General features: G+C 41.7%; 1 protein-coding gene across 4 annotated transcripts in view; it reads left to right on the top strand.

The window, feature by feature from the left end:
- The first annotated feature begins 3,397 nt into the window (after positions 1-3,397).
- The window catches only part of micu3a (mitochondrial calcium uptake family, member 3a), a 178,723-nt gene continuing 164,006 nt past the window's right edge, over positions 3,398-18,114 (top strand). For 2 of the 4 annotated variants that reach the window (XR_011885347.1, XM_072252655.1), the window contains exon 1: positions 3,400-3,729. Coding sequence is in view for 3 of the 4 variants with exons in the window: in XM_072252655.1 (XP_072108756.1) it covers positions 3,454-3,729 (276 nt within the window). In the remaining variant the exon portion in view is untranslated. Of the gene's footprint in view, positions 3,730-18,114 lie in introns of all 4 variants that reach the window. The other 2 variants (XM_072252656.1, XM_072252654.1) reach the window with 2 other exon arrangements.

Below are 18,114 nucleotides of genomic sequence, written 5' to 3'. Positions count from 1 at the left end.
TCCAATTCCTTCCTCTCCAGCCCTTTATCATTCCCACCCACCTGGCTTCACCTATCACCTTCTAGCTATCCTCCTTCCCCTCCCCCCCCCCATCATTTTATTCTGGCATCTTCTCTCTTCCTTTCCAGTCCTGAAATGCCCACCGATAATTAATTTCCATGGATGCTGCATGATCGGCTGAGTTCCTCCAGCATTTTGTGTGCTGCTTTGGATTTCCAACATCTGCAGGTTTTGTGTTTAAAACAAAATATGATTTGTTACCTATTTATCTAATTCTTTGTAATATATAATTGGTGCAGAATGGCGATTTATTACATAATAATGGTTTCTCTTGAAAAGAAATTGAATGCATATAACTATTTCATTAAAAACAAGCATGCAATGCCAGCTTTCTTGTAATGATTCTGTTCATTTTTCAGTCTAATTACCCTTGTATTTCTCATTGTTTTCCTATCTTTTTTTCTTCTGTTTTGTGTATTTTTGCCTTGTGTTTTAGTTTTCATTTCCTTTTCTAACATTTGTGAAGCCAGCCTCCTTATCTCTGAGTTCTTTGATACCGGAGCTAGGAGGTGTTAGGAGTTGATGCAGTGCACAGATTGACAAAGCTGGAGGATGAGAACAAAGGATTTAAGGCAATAAGAAAGGAAAGAGTTGGGTGCTTGATGTTAAAGATAGTCTGGGTGTAACAAATGTGTCTGGGACAAAGTGTGTAACTTAAAAAGTCAAAGTGGTGGTGGGGGTGTGTAGTTCATCACATTAAGGAATAAAGGGCTTGGCAGAACATGCAGGTGCAGATGAATAACCTGGCAACATTTAAGAAGGTGAATTCAAAGAGTATTCAGGGACGGACAGGTAAAGGTCTTAAATTTCCTAGAGAGCATTTTCAGCACCATTCACCTCTTGGGCAGCACTCAATCTTTTAGTATTTGGTCACTGATTTAAATTGAAAACCCTAACAGCACTTAAAACATACAGTGAATTCTGAATACTTGGGCCATTGGTTAATGACGCAGCCACTTATTTGTGGCAACTCTTAAAGAACAAAAACCAATCAAGAAAATAGCCAAGATTCCCTTCATTCATTTGAAACACTATGCAGTTTAATTGGGATAGGAGACTGTTGCTGGACAGTTTTTAACTAGTGTTGCTTGCATGCACGTCTGTGGCTATTAGACACTATGCCATGCTGAGAGCAAACAATTTTTAAGCAGCATTATTTGCACATTTGTGCTCAAGAAGCAGTGATTTTTGTCACTGATAGTTGGCGAATAATGAACATTAAGACAATACAGAACAGTTTGCTCACTGCAGTTTTAAACATTCAGGATTGCAGATGCCAGAAACAGCCGGGAGCGAAAATGAAATGATTTCACTCCTTCAGGTTAGGCACTACGAAGAATTTAAAGGTATCGACAATCATCTTGAAAGTTACAAATAAAATGAAGATTTGGAAGATGCAATCGTTGGAAGTTAAGTTTTAAGGTAGTCCATTGTCTGCACTAGGTGTCTGTGCTGATTTTGTTCATTTACAGTCAATCAAGAGAATACAGCAGCGTACAGATTAATTCCTCTGTCCATAACTATTGGGAACTAATACAGATTTATAGCACTGTAGTGGTTTTGATAGTTTGCTAATTTGCTCTGTATTTCATTTAAATACATAATTTGTTACTCAGTTAAATGGTAGTTTTTTTGAACTTTTTAATTATTTCCATGAAGGTTTGGCTAATTGGGGCAGCCACTTAATCAGGTCAAAATGTACTGGTGATGTGCCCCAGTTAATCGGAATCTGTTGTGCTATGACCTAGCAGAGTTGGGGAGTACAGTCCAGGGTCCTTAGCCCTGTTTCATTTTAAATCTTATTCAGTCTGCAACAAGACTACAGCAAGAAATAATGAATAATGTTGGAAATTTTCACGGCTTGATTTTATTATTGGATTCTGTATTTTTGCTCATAAGTTAGTTATTTCAATTGTGTGACAATTTGTAGAGAGGTGGAAAGGATTTAACAAATGATTTTATATCAGATTCTAACATACCTTTAACTTTTGCAGGATGTTCCAGTCTGCTCTGTGAATTACTTCTGAAATGTAAACACTTTTAAGTTGCATCTGTGTCATTCATTGACACAGTATCCAGACGCTGAAATAAGATTACAGCCAAATGATTTATTTGCATTATGTCTTAAAAGCTCAGAACAAATGTTATTCTGTTTTTAAACATAAAGGCAACTGCAACTTTAATGTCTATTCACAGAGATGTCACTTCTAACATTGAAATATTCCCTGAACATGAAGTAGGACAAACTTAGAGTCTGTTTTAAAGACTCAGAACAGTGTTTGGTGGGAAAAAAATAAGGAGTGTGATGCGGGACAGAGACAAGGAAATTGGCAGGTGTGCAGCTAGCCAGCAAAATGGATGCAGGTGTGACTGGAGCATGAATCTAGACCAAAGGATGGCGTGAGTAATATCCATACAGCAGTGGTCTTCAATCCCCTTGGTTCTACAAAGTGGTTTGCCATTGCCTGCTTCTGGGAACTGCCTTTTACAAGATGGGTGACCCCCAGCCATTATCAATTCTCTTTCAAAAATTGTCTGCTTGGCTTCAGTGGTGGCATAACCAGGTCTTGCGATATGCACCAGCTCTTCATATGACCATCCTAATGTAATAAGACCATTATTACACTAAGATTAAGCATGCACTATATAAGTGACTGTAAATATTGGCGGCTGGAGCAAAGAAACTGCTGGAAGAACCCGGCATGCTGTGACCCGAAATGCTGCTTTGCCTCCACAATTGCTGCCTGATCTGTTGAGTAGTTTTTTTTTCGCAAACAAATGTTTATTAACAGCATACATGCTGTGAAATTTGTAACAGGCATCGTTTTCACCCTTCAGCGCGAAATACTTTATAACCAAACTAATGTGCGTGAACATCAAACCCAACACTTATTTCAAAGTCGCTGGTGAACGCAGCAGGCCAGGCAGCATCTCTAGGAAGAGGTACAGTCGATGTTTCAGGCCGAGACCCTTCGTAGAGATGCTGCCTGGCCGGCGTTCACCAGCAACTTTGATGTGTGTTGCTTGAATTTCCAGCATCCGCAGAATTCCTCGTGTTTGCGTTTTTAAACAACACTTATTTCAATCGGACTTGCTCCTCGTCCGTTCTCGACAGGACAGTCTTTAAAAACCACCGCAGTGCCTAACGGTCCGCGGAGCCAGAGACGTCTGTTCGGGGCTTATGCACTGAATGCTTCAAACGATCTTGTGATCGATGCATACGAGGACACACCTGGTTCACGCGTGCCTTTTCACCTCCAGTCAGTGCGAGCTGCCGGTGAACTTCGGCAACAGCGCCCAGATCGCACACGTCGGGCGGACCGGTCCGCACCGTTCTCGCGAGAGTTGCCGGTGCTGCTCCGCTGGTTGCCGGTTGCCAACGAGACGCAGCAAATGGCCGCGATGCGGAGATTCCTTTCGCTGCAGCGATTGTACCCCGGGCGCTGGCGAACGGCCGCTTTGAGCAAGCCTGCCTCGAACAGAGGGGCGAGCTCGGCTGCATGGCGACCGGGACCGGGTGGAAGCCGCGGGCTGTGCGTGGCGGCGGTGTGCGGTGCGGCAGCTGCCGCCGCCTCCTGGTGCTACTACGACACGGAGTCGGAGGCTGAGAGCAGCAGGAGATGGGCTCTTCCCCACGGGGGTGTGCGAATACCGGCTGTAAAAGCCAAGGTAGGAGCTGGAGCGGTGTGTGCGGGGCCGGAGACCGGGTTTCCGTGGCTTCGTGGTCGCAGATTGAGAGGGCGAATGACTGCTTTGAGCACCCGGGCTGACATTTCTCATCACGCACTGCAAACAAAAATATTAGTAATATTGGTGTCACTAATTTATAATATCACTTATTTAATCTGTCTTCAGAAGGTGGTTCTTTATGTGTAGTGACAAATGCCTGTGGGATGCTGCACTATTTGTTTCAGACTCCCTCCCACCCTTAGTCTAAGGATGCACCATTTTAAGCTGATCTAGCAGCAGCGTGTGTTTATACAACGCCTCTAATTTAACTAAGTAAAATCTTAACAATAAATTTTACAGGAGTGTTATCAGGTTTTTAAAAAAGTTGATCCCAAGCGTCAGATCAGAATCAGAATCCTTTATTATCGCCAAGTATGTGGACACATACAGGGAATTTGATGCCGGTTTCCCTGAGCTCTCGCTGTACAGAATCAAAAAGCAAACAATGGTACAAATAATCGTGAACTATATACAATGAGGTATACCTGTGTATGTACAGGTGGACTTGGTTTATAATAGACTAAAATTCAAGTGTTCATAAGACTGATGTAAATATTAGAACAGATGACGAAAACGTAGATGTTATATGAGGAATATCAAAAAGATAATTCAAAACAAAATTATACAGATTCAGAGTAGGGCACACCAAATGCTAGAGGAACTTAGCAAGTCAGGTAAAACCTCTAGAGAGTGCCTGACCTGCTGATTTCCTCCAGCAATATGTTTCTGTTATTCAAAACACTGGAACTTTGCAACTGAAAATCAAGCTCCAAACACAAGAAAATCTGCAGATGCTGGAAATCAAAACAACACATACAACATGTTGGAGGAACTCAGCAGGCCAGGCAGCATCTATGGAAAAGAGTGAACAGTTGTTGTTTCAGGCCAAGACCCTTCATCAAGACTGTTTATTCTTTTCACAAAATAATCTGCAGATGCTGGGGTCAAAGCAACACTCACAACACGCTGGAGGAACTCAGCAGGTCGGGCAGCATCTGTTGAAAAGATCGGTCGACGTTTCAGGCCAGAACCCTTCGTCAGGACTGTAGGGGGAAGGGGCAGAGGCCCTATAAAGAAGGTGGGGGGAGGGTGGGAAGGAGAAGGCTGGTAGGTTCCAGGTGAAAAACCAGTAAGGGGAAAGATAAAAGGGTGGGGGAAGGGAGGCAGGGAGGTGATAGGCAGGAAAGGTGAAGAAAGAATAGGGGAAAACACATGGGTAGTAGAAGGAGGCAGAACCAAGAGGGAGGTGGTAGGCAGTTGGGGGAGGGGGCAGAGTGACATAGGGGAAGGGAGGGGGAGGGAATTACCAGAAGTTGGAGAATTCTATGTTCATACCAAGACACACCGAGCTAATCTCCCTTGATCTCCACATACTTGAGGTCCCTCAGAGTACGAGTGAAATTGAAACATAACGGGCCCTTGTGGTTAATTGCCTCCAGTTAAGTAATAACTGGATTTTTATGCCTACACACCAGGTTTTCAAATCCACCCTTCCAAGTATGAACATAGAATTCTCCAACTTCTGGTAATTCCCTCCCCCTCCCTTCCCCTATCCCTATGTCACTCTGCCCCCTCCCCCAGTTGCCTACCACCTCCCTCTTGGTTCTGCCTCCTTCCACTACCCATTGTGTTTTCCCCTATTCTTTCTTCACCTTTCCTGCCTATCATCTCCCTGCCTCCCTTCCCCCATCCCTTCATCTTTCCCTTTACTGGTTTTTCACCTGGAACCTACCAGCCTTCTTCTTCCCACCCTCCCCCCACCTTCTTTATAGGTCCTCTGCCCCTTCCCCCTACAGTCCTGACGAAGGGTTCCAGCCCGAAACGTCGACCCATCTTTTCCATGGATGCTGCCCGACCTGCTGAGTTCCTCCAGCGTGTTGTGAGTGTTGTTTATTCTTTTCTATGGATGCTGCCTGGTCTGCTGAGTTCCTCCAACATGTTGTATGTGCTGCTTTGAAGTTCGAGCTGCTTGAAGACGAAAAGTTAGACACAGGTTATTGAAGATATCATGGATGACTTGGAAAATTAAAGGATGGGGACAGATAATAGAACTTGGAAGGGTGGATTTGAAAACCTGGAGTGTAGGCATAAAAATCCAATTATTACTTAACTGGAGGCAATTAACCACAAGGGCCTGTTATGTTTCAATTTCACTAGTACTCTGAGGGACCTCAAGTTTGTGGAGATCAAGGGAGATTAGCTAGGTGTCTCTTGGAATCGTCAGGTTAAAAGGTAACCAGGCATTATTGTGGGCTTTAGCACCAGAGAAACTGAAGTACAGGCTGAATTAAGTAGCTTTACAGAGACTTGGGTAACAGTCAGAAAACAAAGATACGCCGGTGTTTTCGCATGTTGGCAGGCTGTGATAAGTGGAATGCCCATAGCAATTAGTGTTTACTTAAGACAATAATTAAAAATCTATATCAACGATTTGGCCAAGGGGATGAAATATCTTATTTTCATATTTGCTATTGGTACAATGCTAGGCAGAATTGAATAACGAGAATGAAAAGAAGCTTCCTCTAGGTGATTATTAATCCTTCATGATCAGCGTTTCAAAAATCTTTCCTTCCACTGAGGTTAAATTATTTGAGAAAGTAACATTTGCTACTCTCCAGTCATCTGTCACCGGCATTTTCCTCCTAATTCCATCAAAATCCTTGGATGCTTCCCATTCAGACATTAATCGACTTAAATTCAGCCAACCTTTCTCATACCTCCATGTTACCAGTTTTGGATGTACCTTGTGTTTCAGTTATCTACTCCTTCACTTTCTTGGTGAAAACAGGTAGAGGAGATTTGGGAAAAAAATGAGGTAGTGATCTCATGAAACCTACAAAAAATTTTTACAGGACTCAACTTCATCCGAGGTGCATGTGCTGTTCAGCAGTATCATGGTTAGTACTACCAGGTCTCATGCTGGTTTGTGTCATTATTAAGAAAGCAATGTTGCTTTGAAAAGATAGAAATGAGAGTAAACATGTCTTGCTGGGTTTGCATGCGTACCTACTTATTTACTTGTCAGATTCCATGAGTCATTATTGGAAACAATAAAATAACAGTCGAATAATATCATCTAAAGATAGTGGTAAGTCCCAAGTGAACTCCTGTCCTGACGAAGGGTCGTGGGTGGAAATCTATGCTCTCTGTAGATGCCGCCTGACTTGAGTTTCTCCAGTATTTTGTGTATGTTAAGCTGCTCAATTATTAGGGGCTGTAGAGGCATTAAAGGATAGGTTGGTTTGGAAAGTGGTAACACAAGTGCCATGTTCTGAAGAAAAGATCTGTGGCCTTGGGTAGGTTTTGAGAGTGCTGAGGGAGCTATCCCTTGTGTTCTGGGTATTACCGAAAAAGATTAGTGGGCTTTCTCATATTGTGCCTGTGGGACCTTAATGTGTGCAAATCATTTGTATTGCTAATTAATACAATAGACCTATCCATTCCGTCTATATCCCTCAATTACCCCTCTGTTCCCAAAACCCACCCACTTGTCTCCCCAAAATTACTTGTTCTGTTCAGTTAACTTTATCTCATAAGTTTTATTTATGTTCAAACTAGGATGTTTTGAACCAGTTTAAATTTGCGAACATTTTTGTTGCGGGCTGGAGTATTCTGTGCAAAACACTATTTTGCCAGTAGATTTTTCATGTTTGTGGAAATTAATAGAAGGATGGTAATAATACAGTATTAGAACCTCAAGACAGTGTTTCTGAAGCTTTTTGTCACAGTACCAACAAAGTACAATGGATTCTGGTTAACTGGGACACATTGGGGCCAGTATATTTTGGCCCATTTAGCTGAACTTTCATGGAAATTTTTAAAATGTATTAAAAAAAAAGACAAACCACAGTTTAACTGAGTAACAATTTATATATTTGAATTAAATACTCTACAAATAAGAACACTGCCAATACCACTACAGTTCAAAGTGCAATTTATTACCAAAGTATGTACATAATAGAACCTTGAAATTTGTCTCTTTACAGGCAGCCACAAAACAAAACTGAAAAGAGCCTTTTTAAAAAAAAATACCGATAAACCTTCAATGTACAGAGAGGGGGGGAAACCAGATTGAGTAAACAGTACATAGCATTTAGAACAAAAATGAGTCCTCAGACACAAAGCAGGCCACAGCCTTAGCCTCAGATCAGCGTATAGCAGAATAAGCATTGCAGAGCCCAGAGCAGGCCACAGCCTCAACCTTACCCTAGCAGAGAGTGGAATAAACGTCACTGAGCTGCATGCAAAACCGACCCAACCCTCGCCTCTCTTCTCAACACCCTGCCTTTGCAAGCCATCTGGCCTGTTTAAATCGTCCAAACATCAAGTTGTTCCTCACTGTAAGACTTGGGGGCCCTACTGTATCGATATGCTCTGGGCCAGGACCATGCTGCCCCATTTCAGCTTATCCCAACCTTTTCAGATCATCCTGGCATTCAGATCGATCAAACCTCGCCCTCGGTTTAGGTAGATGGGCTTCGAATATACCTCTCCTCCACTCTGCTTGCCTCAAGTACGCCTCAATCTCGCATTTGTTTGCGGTGATTGTTTACCGTAATACTTCTACAGAAAAAGTGTTATTGATAAAAGTATTTAGTTGTATCCTTGTTTTGTTAACCACCACTAAGTAGTCACTCACTTCACAGTACCATCTATAGAACTGTAATATTTCTTAACATTTATCAATGTAGGAATTCATCTACTGCGTCCTTTTGACTGTAGATGAACAAAACCAGCACAGACACCTAGTGCAAATAATGGACTGCCTTTATACAATGCTTTAAACTATTGTATCCTACAAATCTTAATTTTTTTTGCAATATTCAAGATGATTTTGGATACCAACAAATTTTGTTGTAATTTCTAACTTGTTGAATTAGTGAAATTGTTTCATTTTCGTGCCCAGCCTTTTCCAACATTTCCAATCTTGAATGTTTGAAACTGCTGTGAGCAAAACAAGTCCAAATTGTCATTGCTCATTTCTCACCAACTATCAGTGGTAAAAATCTTTGCTTTTTGAACATAAATACGCATAACTGAGGATATTTCAAAACTGATTGCTTTAAGCATGGTGTGGTGTTTAACGGCCAAACAAGTATATGTGACTGATATTAGTTAGGAGCTATTCGGCAACAGTGTCTTGCTCCAATTACACAGCATACTGTCCAAAGTAAATGAAGGGAATCTTGGCTATTTTCTTGATTTAATTATAGTTCTTTAAGAGTTGTCCCAAATAAGTGGCTCCCCTGATTAACCAATGGCCCAATTAATCAGAATCCACTGTACTGATGTAGACCTCTTTTAAGATCTTGACATTATTTTACATTATTGTGAGTTTACAATGAAATGTAAGTGCACACAATGGGATTTCAGTAAGTAACTCTATTTGGTACAGAAAACAAGAAAAATAAACACTTTGAAAGAAAACTTTGCCAAGAAGTGATCATGTTCGTTATTTTAAAATGTAAGCCCTGTCTCCATTCTTGATTTGAGGGAGAGTGCTTTACTTTCTACACATTTTCTATTCCCAAAGTAAACTTCAGGTGCAATTGTATAATTTATACAAGAGCATAATGGAAGGTCTGATAACAAGAGCAAGCCTTCACACTATTGTTCTACATGTACAAATTAAATGATTTAGTTTTTAAAAACAATTCATTTACTATATCCTGGTGGGATTTCTGTTGTTGCTGTGTCAGTGCAAGCTTACTGTTTAATGCATGATTGTTAGGCAAGGGTACTCGCATCTTTCCAAAGAAAGAACCTGTTTTGGCACTTGGTTTTAGTTAGTGCCTTTGCTGAAAATTCAGTATTCACCAAGGTAAGTGGAGTGCGCGGCAGAAAGTTTTGACTGCAGCTTTGATGAGTTCTGGGTATTGTTTATTGACTTAATGAAGCAGGTAAAGTTTGGTCTATAAATTGTAAGTTCAAGTCCTTGACACTTGACAATTTAAGCAGTTAGCATCTGTGAGGTGTTCATGTCTAGATTTGAGAATGGGTCACATATCAATTGCTTTCCTTTCTGTGAATCAGAGTTAAAGGGGCTCCTGAACTTCTGGAAACTTGGTGAGATGATATTATTTTACTTTGAAGTCTGAGATCAGTGTCTTCATTGTCATCAATAGCCATCAATGCAAAAGACGGAATTATGTCAAATCAATTGCTTTTGACTCTTTCTTGCCCAATAGTCCATGAACCAGGACCCCAAATTTGGGCCACCGGTACCATCTGGGGGGAATAATTCTGATAGTGATTTTTGGCAAGGTGCTAGAAAATATGTGATAACATTGTAGTGGTGGTAGCTTTATAGTCTCATTAGCTTCATAGTCCATGAATGGAGGAAGGCGGAGAACAGAGCAAAGCTACAGGAGAAGATTCTGTTTGCAACTGTGAATAACAAATGTTTCAGAATCACATCTCAAGACAGTGAGGAGGTGTCAGCCTACTTCTCCATGCTGCCCATGCCACAAGAGTGGGATACCAATCAGTAGTGATCTGCTCAGAAAACACAGATGTCTTTATCATGTCTTTAGCATTTTGTGACAAGATTGAGGCCCCGTTGTTCCAGAAGTGTGGCACTAGAACCCGTACAAGACTTGTAGACATCAGGAAGGTTGCTGCCACTGTTGGCATAGAGGTTTGTAAGGCTCTCATTGGGTTGCACGCATATGCAGGATGTGACACTGTAAGCACTTTTGCAGGCAAAGGGAAGACAAGTGCCCTAAAACTTCTGACCAGTAACAGGGAAACTCAGGACACATTCTTAGAGTTGGGTCAGGAATGGGACCTCTCCCCAGAACTGATGGACAAACTGGAGGCATTTACATGTCTCCTGTATGCCCCAAAAGCATCAACCACAAAGGTCACTGAGCTCAGGTATCACCTTTTCTGTGCCAAAAAAGGTGAAATCGAAAGTCATCAACTCCCACTGTACCATATAGCCTACTGTATAACATGAGACTATTTTATGTCGGAGGAACACATTGAGCATGTGCTATTAGGCGTGTATTGATCTGTATGTGCGTTCAGTTCGGATTCCGTAAGTAAAAGCCCCTGTTAACTTAACTCCAGTCTCTAGCACTTTTATTAATGATATTGTTGTGTAAATGGTCACATACACAACAAATTGGCGATGAGGTTAATGAACCTGCATCATATCAGAATGCCGTGTTTTAATTGATAACGGCACTCAGAAGAGGCAGAGTGAGGCCGTGAGTCTGAAAAGAAGTGGGAGTTCAGCCAGAGTCGGGAATGTCGGGAGACAAGAAAGACACAGTCGGAGCCGCGGCGCATCCAGGCGAGACCACAGACGGTGCTGAACCCCAGGGCCGGGGTTTAGAGCAAAAATGAAAGCGTTTCTGAATATTGTGCTGAATTGCACAAATTATCAGAACGTTGTCAATCTGGAGCTGGTTTATCAGACGCATTGAGGGATAGGTTAGTGTGTGGCATGCACTGTGAAACCACATAGAAGAAACTCCTGTGTGAAAAAGACCTTACATTCGAGAAAGCGCTAAACATCTCAATCTCATTAGAAATATCCACACGAGGTGCTTCAGAGATGCAACAAAAATCTCTGGAATATGCTACGAATAAAATGTTACTGCGCAGAAATGAAGGAAAGAAATGTTACCGTTGTGGGAACAGGTCGCATGACCCTGATGGTTTTGGTTTAAAGATAAAGAATGCCGAAACTGTGGCAAACAGGGCCACACTGGCAGAGTATGCAAAGCTAGTAAACAGCAGGAAAAGGGCAAAATACAGAGAAACAAGAAACCCGTGAAAGGAAAATACAACAATGTGCACAAAATGAAAGAAAGCAATTCTGATGAAAATAACTCAGACAAAAGTGAATTGTGTTGTCTGCCACTTCACAGCGTGGAAGAGACAGATGATCGAAGAGTAATATGGATCACTCCACAAGTGGCAGGTGTGAGACTGAAAATGGAGTTGGACCTAGGCTCAGCCTTAACAGTGATATCTGTACGCGACTACAAACAACTGTTTTCACACATACCTCTGAAACGAACTAAACTACTGCTAAAGACTTGCTCAGAACAGAAGGTGCATCCTGAAGGCTAATTTAAAGTGACAGTGACCCATGGAGGTAAAACACAGCAACTGAACCTCCATGTACTGAAAAATGGAGGACCACCGTTGCTGGGACGTGAATGGCTCAGGAAAATCCAGTTGGATTGGCACACCATCAAGGCACTGAATGTGTCAGCAAAGGATGATAGCACAAAGGCTATAACAATAGTCCCTTTTCTTAGGAGGTAACAGGTATGACATCGAACACAAGGGGACCAAGCAACACAGCAACGCAGATGGTTTGTCACGTTTACCTCTGCCCAGTTCCGAGATAACTATGCAAATGGTTCAGCAGAGATCTTTCACACAACAATAGTTGAACAATTACCAGTAGCAAACAGCCTCATTGAAAGGGAAACACGCAATGACCCTATGTTGTCAAAAGTGTATGACATCAAGGCAAAGGGATGGCCAGCACAGGGTAACACACAGTTTCCAGCCTTCACAGCGAGGAAGGAGCAGTTGTCAGTGTGTTGGAGAACACTAATGTGTGGTTCATGAGTTGTGATTCCTCCCAAGTTACGCACCAGACTGCTGGAGGAACTGCACGAGGGACACCTGGGTACCATGAAGATGAAAGGTCTTGCCCGTGCCTATGTGTGGTGGCCAGGAATCGATAAACAAATTGAGGACATGACCAAGAACTGCTCTGGATGTCAAAAGATCCAGAACACACCACCATAAACCCCTCTCCATCTGTGGGAGTGGCCCTCATCACCATGGCAGCGAGTGAACATCGACTTTGCTGGACCATTCATGGACTCTATCTTTTTAATCACCATTGATGCACATTCCAAATGGCCAGAGGTCATCAAAATGAAGACAACCACTTTGGAAAAGCCCATTACAGTGCTGAGGACCATGTTCGCCAGGAATGGCATACCAGAACAAATCTGCACAGACAATGGATGACAATTTGTCTCTGAAGAATTCCAAAGTTTTGTGAAGAACAATGGAATCAAGCACTTTACATTGGCTTCTTACCATCCATCCACAAATGGCTTGGCAGAAAAATTTGTACAGACATTCAAGAAAGCCCTCAAGGCAAGGGACAGCGAAAATCGACCACTACAACACAAGATAGACAGCTTCCTCCTTGCCTTTCGTAATGCAGCACATGCAACCACTAACAAGACTCCAGTGATAATGTTTCTGAACAGGAACCTGAGGTCCTGCATGGATCTTCTCAAACCAAATGTACAGCGTGAGGTAGAGAACAGACAGTTCAAGCACTTGAATGCTAATGTGGGACAGTCAGTTCTTGCATGGGATTACCAGACTGAAAAGTGGCAGCCGGGTATAATTTCCGCCATAGACGGGCCACTGATGTATAGGGTACAGGTGGGAGAGAATGTGTGGAGACGTCATGTGAATCAAATCCTGGAAGCTCAGGTGAAAAACTCAACACTTTGCCCGGACTCTCATGACATAGAAGCTCGTCATGTGGATCAAATCCTGAATGCTCAGGTGGAAAACACAACAACATCTTGCCCTGACTCCTCAGACATAGAAGCAAACACTCCTGATGTGACCACATCAGCCTCGCCCACAGTTAAGCCTGTCAGCAGTGCTGAGGACCCACCTGATGTACCTGTGGAGACTAATTCCTCAAATCAAATGTTGCAGGGCAGATTTTACCTGGAGAGGCAGAGAAGGCCCCCCCCCCACCCCCGAGACTTCAGTTATAATAGTAATTATTATTATGTTACTTTGTTATAATTTCATATTAAGTTACTAATTAAACAGTTGGTGGGTGTTTGTATATTAAGGGTACACACAGTATTTAGTGTAGTGCCTCTTTAAAAAAAACAGATGATACACTTTTTTAAAATAAAAGGGGAGGAGTGTACCATGTAACCTACTGTATAATATGGGACTATTTTATGTCATAGTAACACGTTATTGAGCATGCACTAATAGGCACGTATTGATCTGTATATATGTGTTCAGTTCAGGTTCCATAAGTAAAAGCCCATGTTAACTTAGCTCCAATCTCTAGCGTTTTTTATTAACGGTATTGTTGTGTAAATGGCCACACACACAACACCCACCATGCAAGGACTGCTTAACAAAACATGCACAGCGAGCCAACTACCAGGCTGGTATATGGAGAAGATGTTTGGAGAAGGACCCACAAGTGCCAAGCCCTGTTGGCAGAGGATGGAAGATTGAGAAAGAAGAGGAAGCTGAACAGTTGGTGATGTGGTTTGGATGGAAGGCCAGCCAGCACCCGATGCCGTCCTGGATCTACTGGCCTGTAACTGTCCAAAAAAATGTTCACTCCCAAGATGTATGTGTGTTGCAAATGGCTTCAGGTGTACTAACATGTGTAGATTGGCAGACTGTGAGAACCAGGCATCCACCTCAGAGTGTGGAAAGTTCAGATGAAGATGTGGAAGACTTGGAAAATTATTATGATTATAGGTTATGAAAGTATGGAAAACAAAGTATGGAAAGCAGTCTTTGATTAAATATATTCATGTTACAACCAAATGGGGCCTAGGTTGTAGCCATGTGGAACCCTAAGTTTGAATTATTGTACTGTAATTCTATATGCTATGACAAAAGCTTAAGATTGTTTTGATTTGATACAACAATGTGGAAAATATCATGACGTTGATAAAACTCCAGAAATCTCTCCAAATGAGGTTTTATACCTTGTGGGGGGGGGGGGGTAACATTTTCTGCTATACTGATGTTAATGTGGTGTATATAAATAAGTAATCACTTTTTGTGAATTCCTGAATAAATTCTCTACAAATCCATGTGATTATATGTGTCCTAGGGTTTTTATAGATTTTTCCGAAATAAACAGCAGACAAATATTTTTCTAAAAATGAAATGATTCATTCTACTGAAATTTGGCACTGTACTGAGAGTGCCACCAATGACATAGTCTTCAATGTAGAATTTTATAACAACATTTGATGAAAAGTGCTTGAACTCAACTATCATTGTGACAAATTTCAATGTTGAGGGATCACTGATGACAAAATACCACTAGGTTGAATATATATGTTGTACTTTATATTGGCCACTTTTCAGAAATGCTTATTTTAGGGTAGTGTTATAAAATGCATGATAACACACACAAAGCTACCACTTGTGCAATGCTATCACATATTTTCTAACTCTAGACATGTATACCTGGCCAAAAATCACTGAGCATTATTCCCTTCAGATGGTACCAACCAATCCTACTGGCTCACAGACTACAACTGTGATCTTGTCTCCCACTTCAAATACACAGGATACACTCCTATACATGATTGCTAGATAAGCTCAAATTTAAAGTAAATTTATTATCAAAGTATGTATATGTCACCATATACTACTGTGAGATTCGTCTTCTTGCAGGCTTTCACAGTGGAGCAAAGATATACAATACTGTATATGAAAAACTACCCAAAGGCCAGCAAACAACCAATGTGCAAAAAAAGACGAAAAAATACTGAGGATATGAGTTGCAGAGTCCTTGAAAGTGAGTCTATCGATTCTGAAATCAATTCAGAGTTGAGACTTTTCATGCTGGTTTAGAAGCTTGGTGGTTGAAGGTAATAACTATTCCTGAACCTGGTGATGTGGACGCAAGGCTCTTGAACCTACTTACAGATAGCAGCAGCAAGAAGAAGAGCATGTACAGTGGAAGTATGGATACTGCTTTCTTGCGGTAGGACTCTTGTCAATGTGCTCAATCATAGAGAGGACTTTGCCTGTGATGGATTGGGTTGTATCCACCACCTTTTATAGGCTTTTCTATTCTTAGGCATTGTTGTTTCCACACTAAGCCTTTATGCAGCCAGTTAGGATATTCTCCACTGTACATTTATAGAGCTTTGTCAAAGTTTTAGATGCCATGCCTAATAGATAGATATACTTTATTAATCCCGAGGGAAATTTGGTTTTGTTACAGCCGCACCAACCAAGAATAATGCGTAAATATAGCAATACAAAAACCACCAACAATCAAACAACAAAATGTAAACTATGCCAGATGGAAAATAAGTCCAGGACCAGTCTATTGGCTCAGGGTGTCTGACCCTCCACAGGAGGAGCTGCACGTTCGATGGCCACAGGCAGGAACAACCTCCCGTGCCGCCAGGTGTTGTATCACAGTGGAATGTGGCTGAAGTCCAACAGTAAAAAGTTCAATATCCAGCCTGCAAACATGTTCCTCGATCGTAATATGCCCCGGATTGCACCATCCGTTGTTAACCAGATCAGTAAGCACCGAACTCCTTTACGCTTACTGCTCTCAGTGCGCTTCCGGTCAGCCGGAACGGTATTACCCACCGAACTCCTGTTCTCCATAGGTCTCTGTTGTCTCGACCCGGTCCTCTATCCTCGACTTAATGATCCCCCTCTGCATCCTCTGTGTTTTCCTCCGGATTTCAGCAGGGGTGTCCGCCGCTCTGCTTGCTAAACCAGCCAGCATTGGCTGGTTTCTGGAATACACAATGCGACCTTGCTTCTGTCCCGCGTGTCGGGATGTAACCATTTCCAGCGCTAAAAAAGACCCAAATAAAACTCTCTCTACCAGCATGTTAGAGAGGGTGCAGCTTCGATGTGTTACCGTAAGAAAAAAAATACAAAAAATAACGTAAATTAAAAAGAAGGAAGAAGAAAGTAAGAATAGATCGGAACGGCTGTACCAGGCTGCATGCACGACTGGCGCATGCGCACACTTTGAAGGAAGTAGAGACGTTGTCGTGACTTTGTAGTGGCACTTATGTGCTGGTCCCAGGACAAATTTGTTGGTATCATAATGCCACAAGTCTAAAGTTACTGAACCACTCTACCTCGGAACCCCTAATGAGCAGTGGCTCATGGACCTGTGGTTTCTTCCTCTTGTAGTGAATAATCATTGCTTTGATTTTGCGGATGTTGAGTGAGAGGTTGTTGCTGTGGCACTACGCAACTAGATTTTCAATCTACCTCCTATATACAGCCACCTGTATTCTACCAAAGGAGACTTAATAAATGAAATGTCTTTCCATTCATGACAGTTTATGCACTCAAGTCAGCCAAGGAAGCATTGTGGTGCTTGAGTACCCAGTGTACATAATGAATAGGAATGCCACATTTCTGTATGTCAATCTCTATTGTAAAGAATTAATCTTTGTGCTTGTTGAATATCTTCAGCACCATGGCCTTGAGTTTATCATGCAAATGCAATACAACTGTAGGAATACAATGCACTGAACATGAGATTACAGCCGTGAACAATGTTCCTTCTAATTTTAGTTTATAGCTGCATCAACCAGCTATTGCTCTGAGCAGGAAATTTTTACATGGCCTGAAAACAAGGTACTTAATTTTTTTTGTAATATGCATTCTATGAATACTTAGAATGAAAACAGAGAAATCACATATTTGATTTTATTTATTAATTGAAGGTTATAATGAAACACAGTACAACAAAGAAAATATTTCACGTTTTCTCAACTTTCATTTGTCTATCATCTTGTGTTTCTTCCTCCCTTCCCCTACCACCTTATTCTGACTCCAGTCTTTATTTCTCCAGTCCTCACGAAGGGTCTCAGCCTGAAACGTCGACTGTACTGTTTCCCATAGATGCTGTCCGGTCTGCTGATTTTCCTCTAGCATTTTGTGTGTGTTGCTTGGATTTTCAGCATCTGCAGATTTTCTCTCGTCTGTAAACACTCTCCAGATTAATTTTGCATCCGGATGAAAGATGTATCTTAATACTCAGTCGTCGTCATCATCACGTGCCATGCCCAGTTTGAGCTCTGACTGCCGTGGCCCACACACGTTTTGGGTTAAGTGGAACAATTCATTGGTATTCATTTCCAGTTCTCTGGCTGCCGTCTCCATCATTATTTGTCTTTGTCTTCCTTTTACTTTCTTCCCTTTAATTTTTCCCGTAATTACCGTGCGTTCTAACTCCTCTTTCCTAATCACATGTCCAATGAAGTTACGTTGCCTTTTCATGACCTCAAACATTATTTCTCTTTTTGTGCTTGCTTTGTTCATGACATCCTCGTTAGATATTCGTTTTGTCCATGATATTCTTTGTATCCTCCTCAAAAACCACATCTCTGCTGCTTCAATTCATTTCCTCATGTTATTAGATATTGTCCAACATTCTGAGCCATATAACATAACTGGATAAACGTAACATTTTAGTACTCTGAGGCGAGTTGTCATGCCTAGTTTAGTATTGGTCAGTATACTCCTCATTCTCGTAAAGGTGTCTTTTCCCATCCCTATTCT

The sequence above is a fragment of the Mobula birostris genome, chromosome 3, assembly GCF_030028105.1.
Source record: "Mobula birostris isolate sMobBir1 chromosome 3, sMobBir1.hap1, whole genome shotgun sequence".
In the NCBI taxonomy this organism is placed as follows: Eukaryota; Metazoa; Chordata; class Chondrichthyes; order Myliobatiformes; family Myliobatidae; genus Mobula; species Mobula birostris.
The sequence above is the reverse complement of the archived record's forward strand: the minus strand, read 5'-3'. Positions and strand labels throughout refer to the sequence as shown.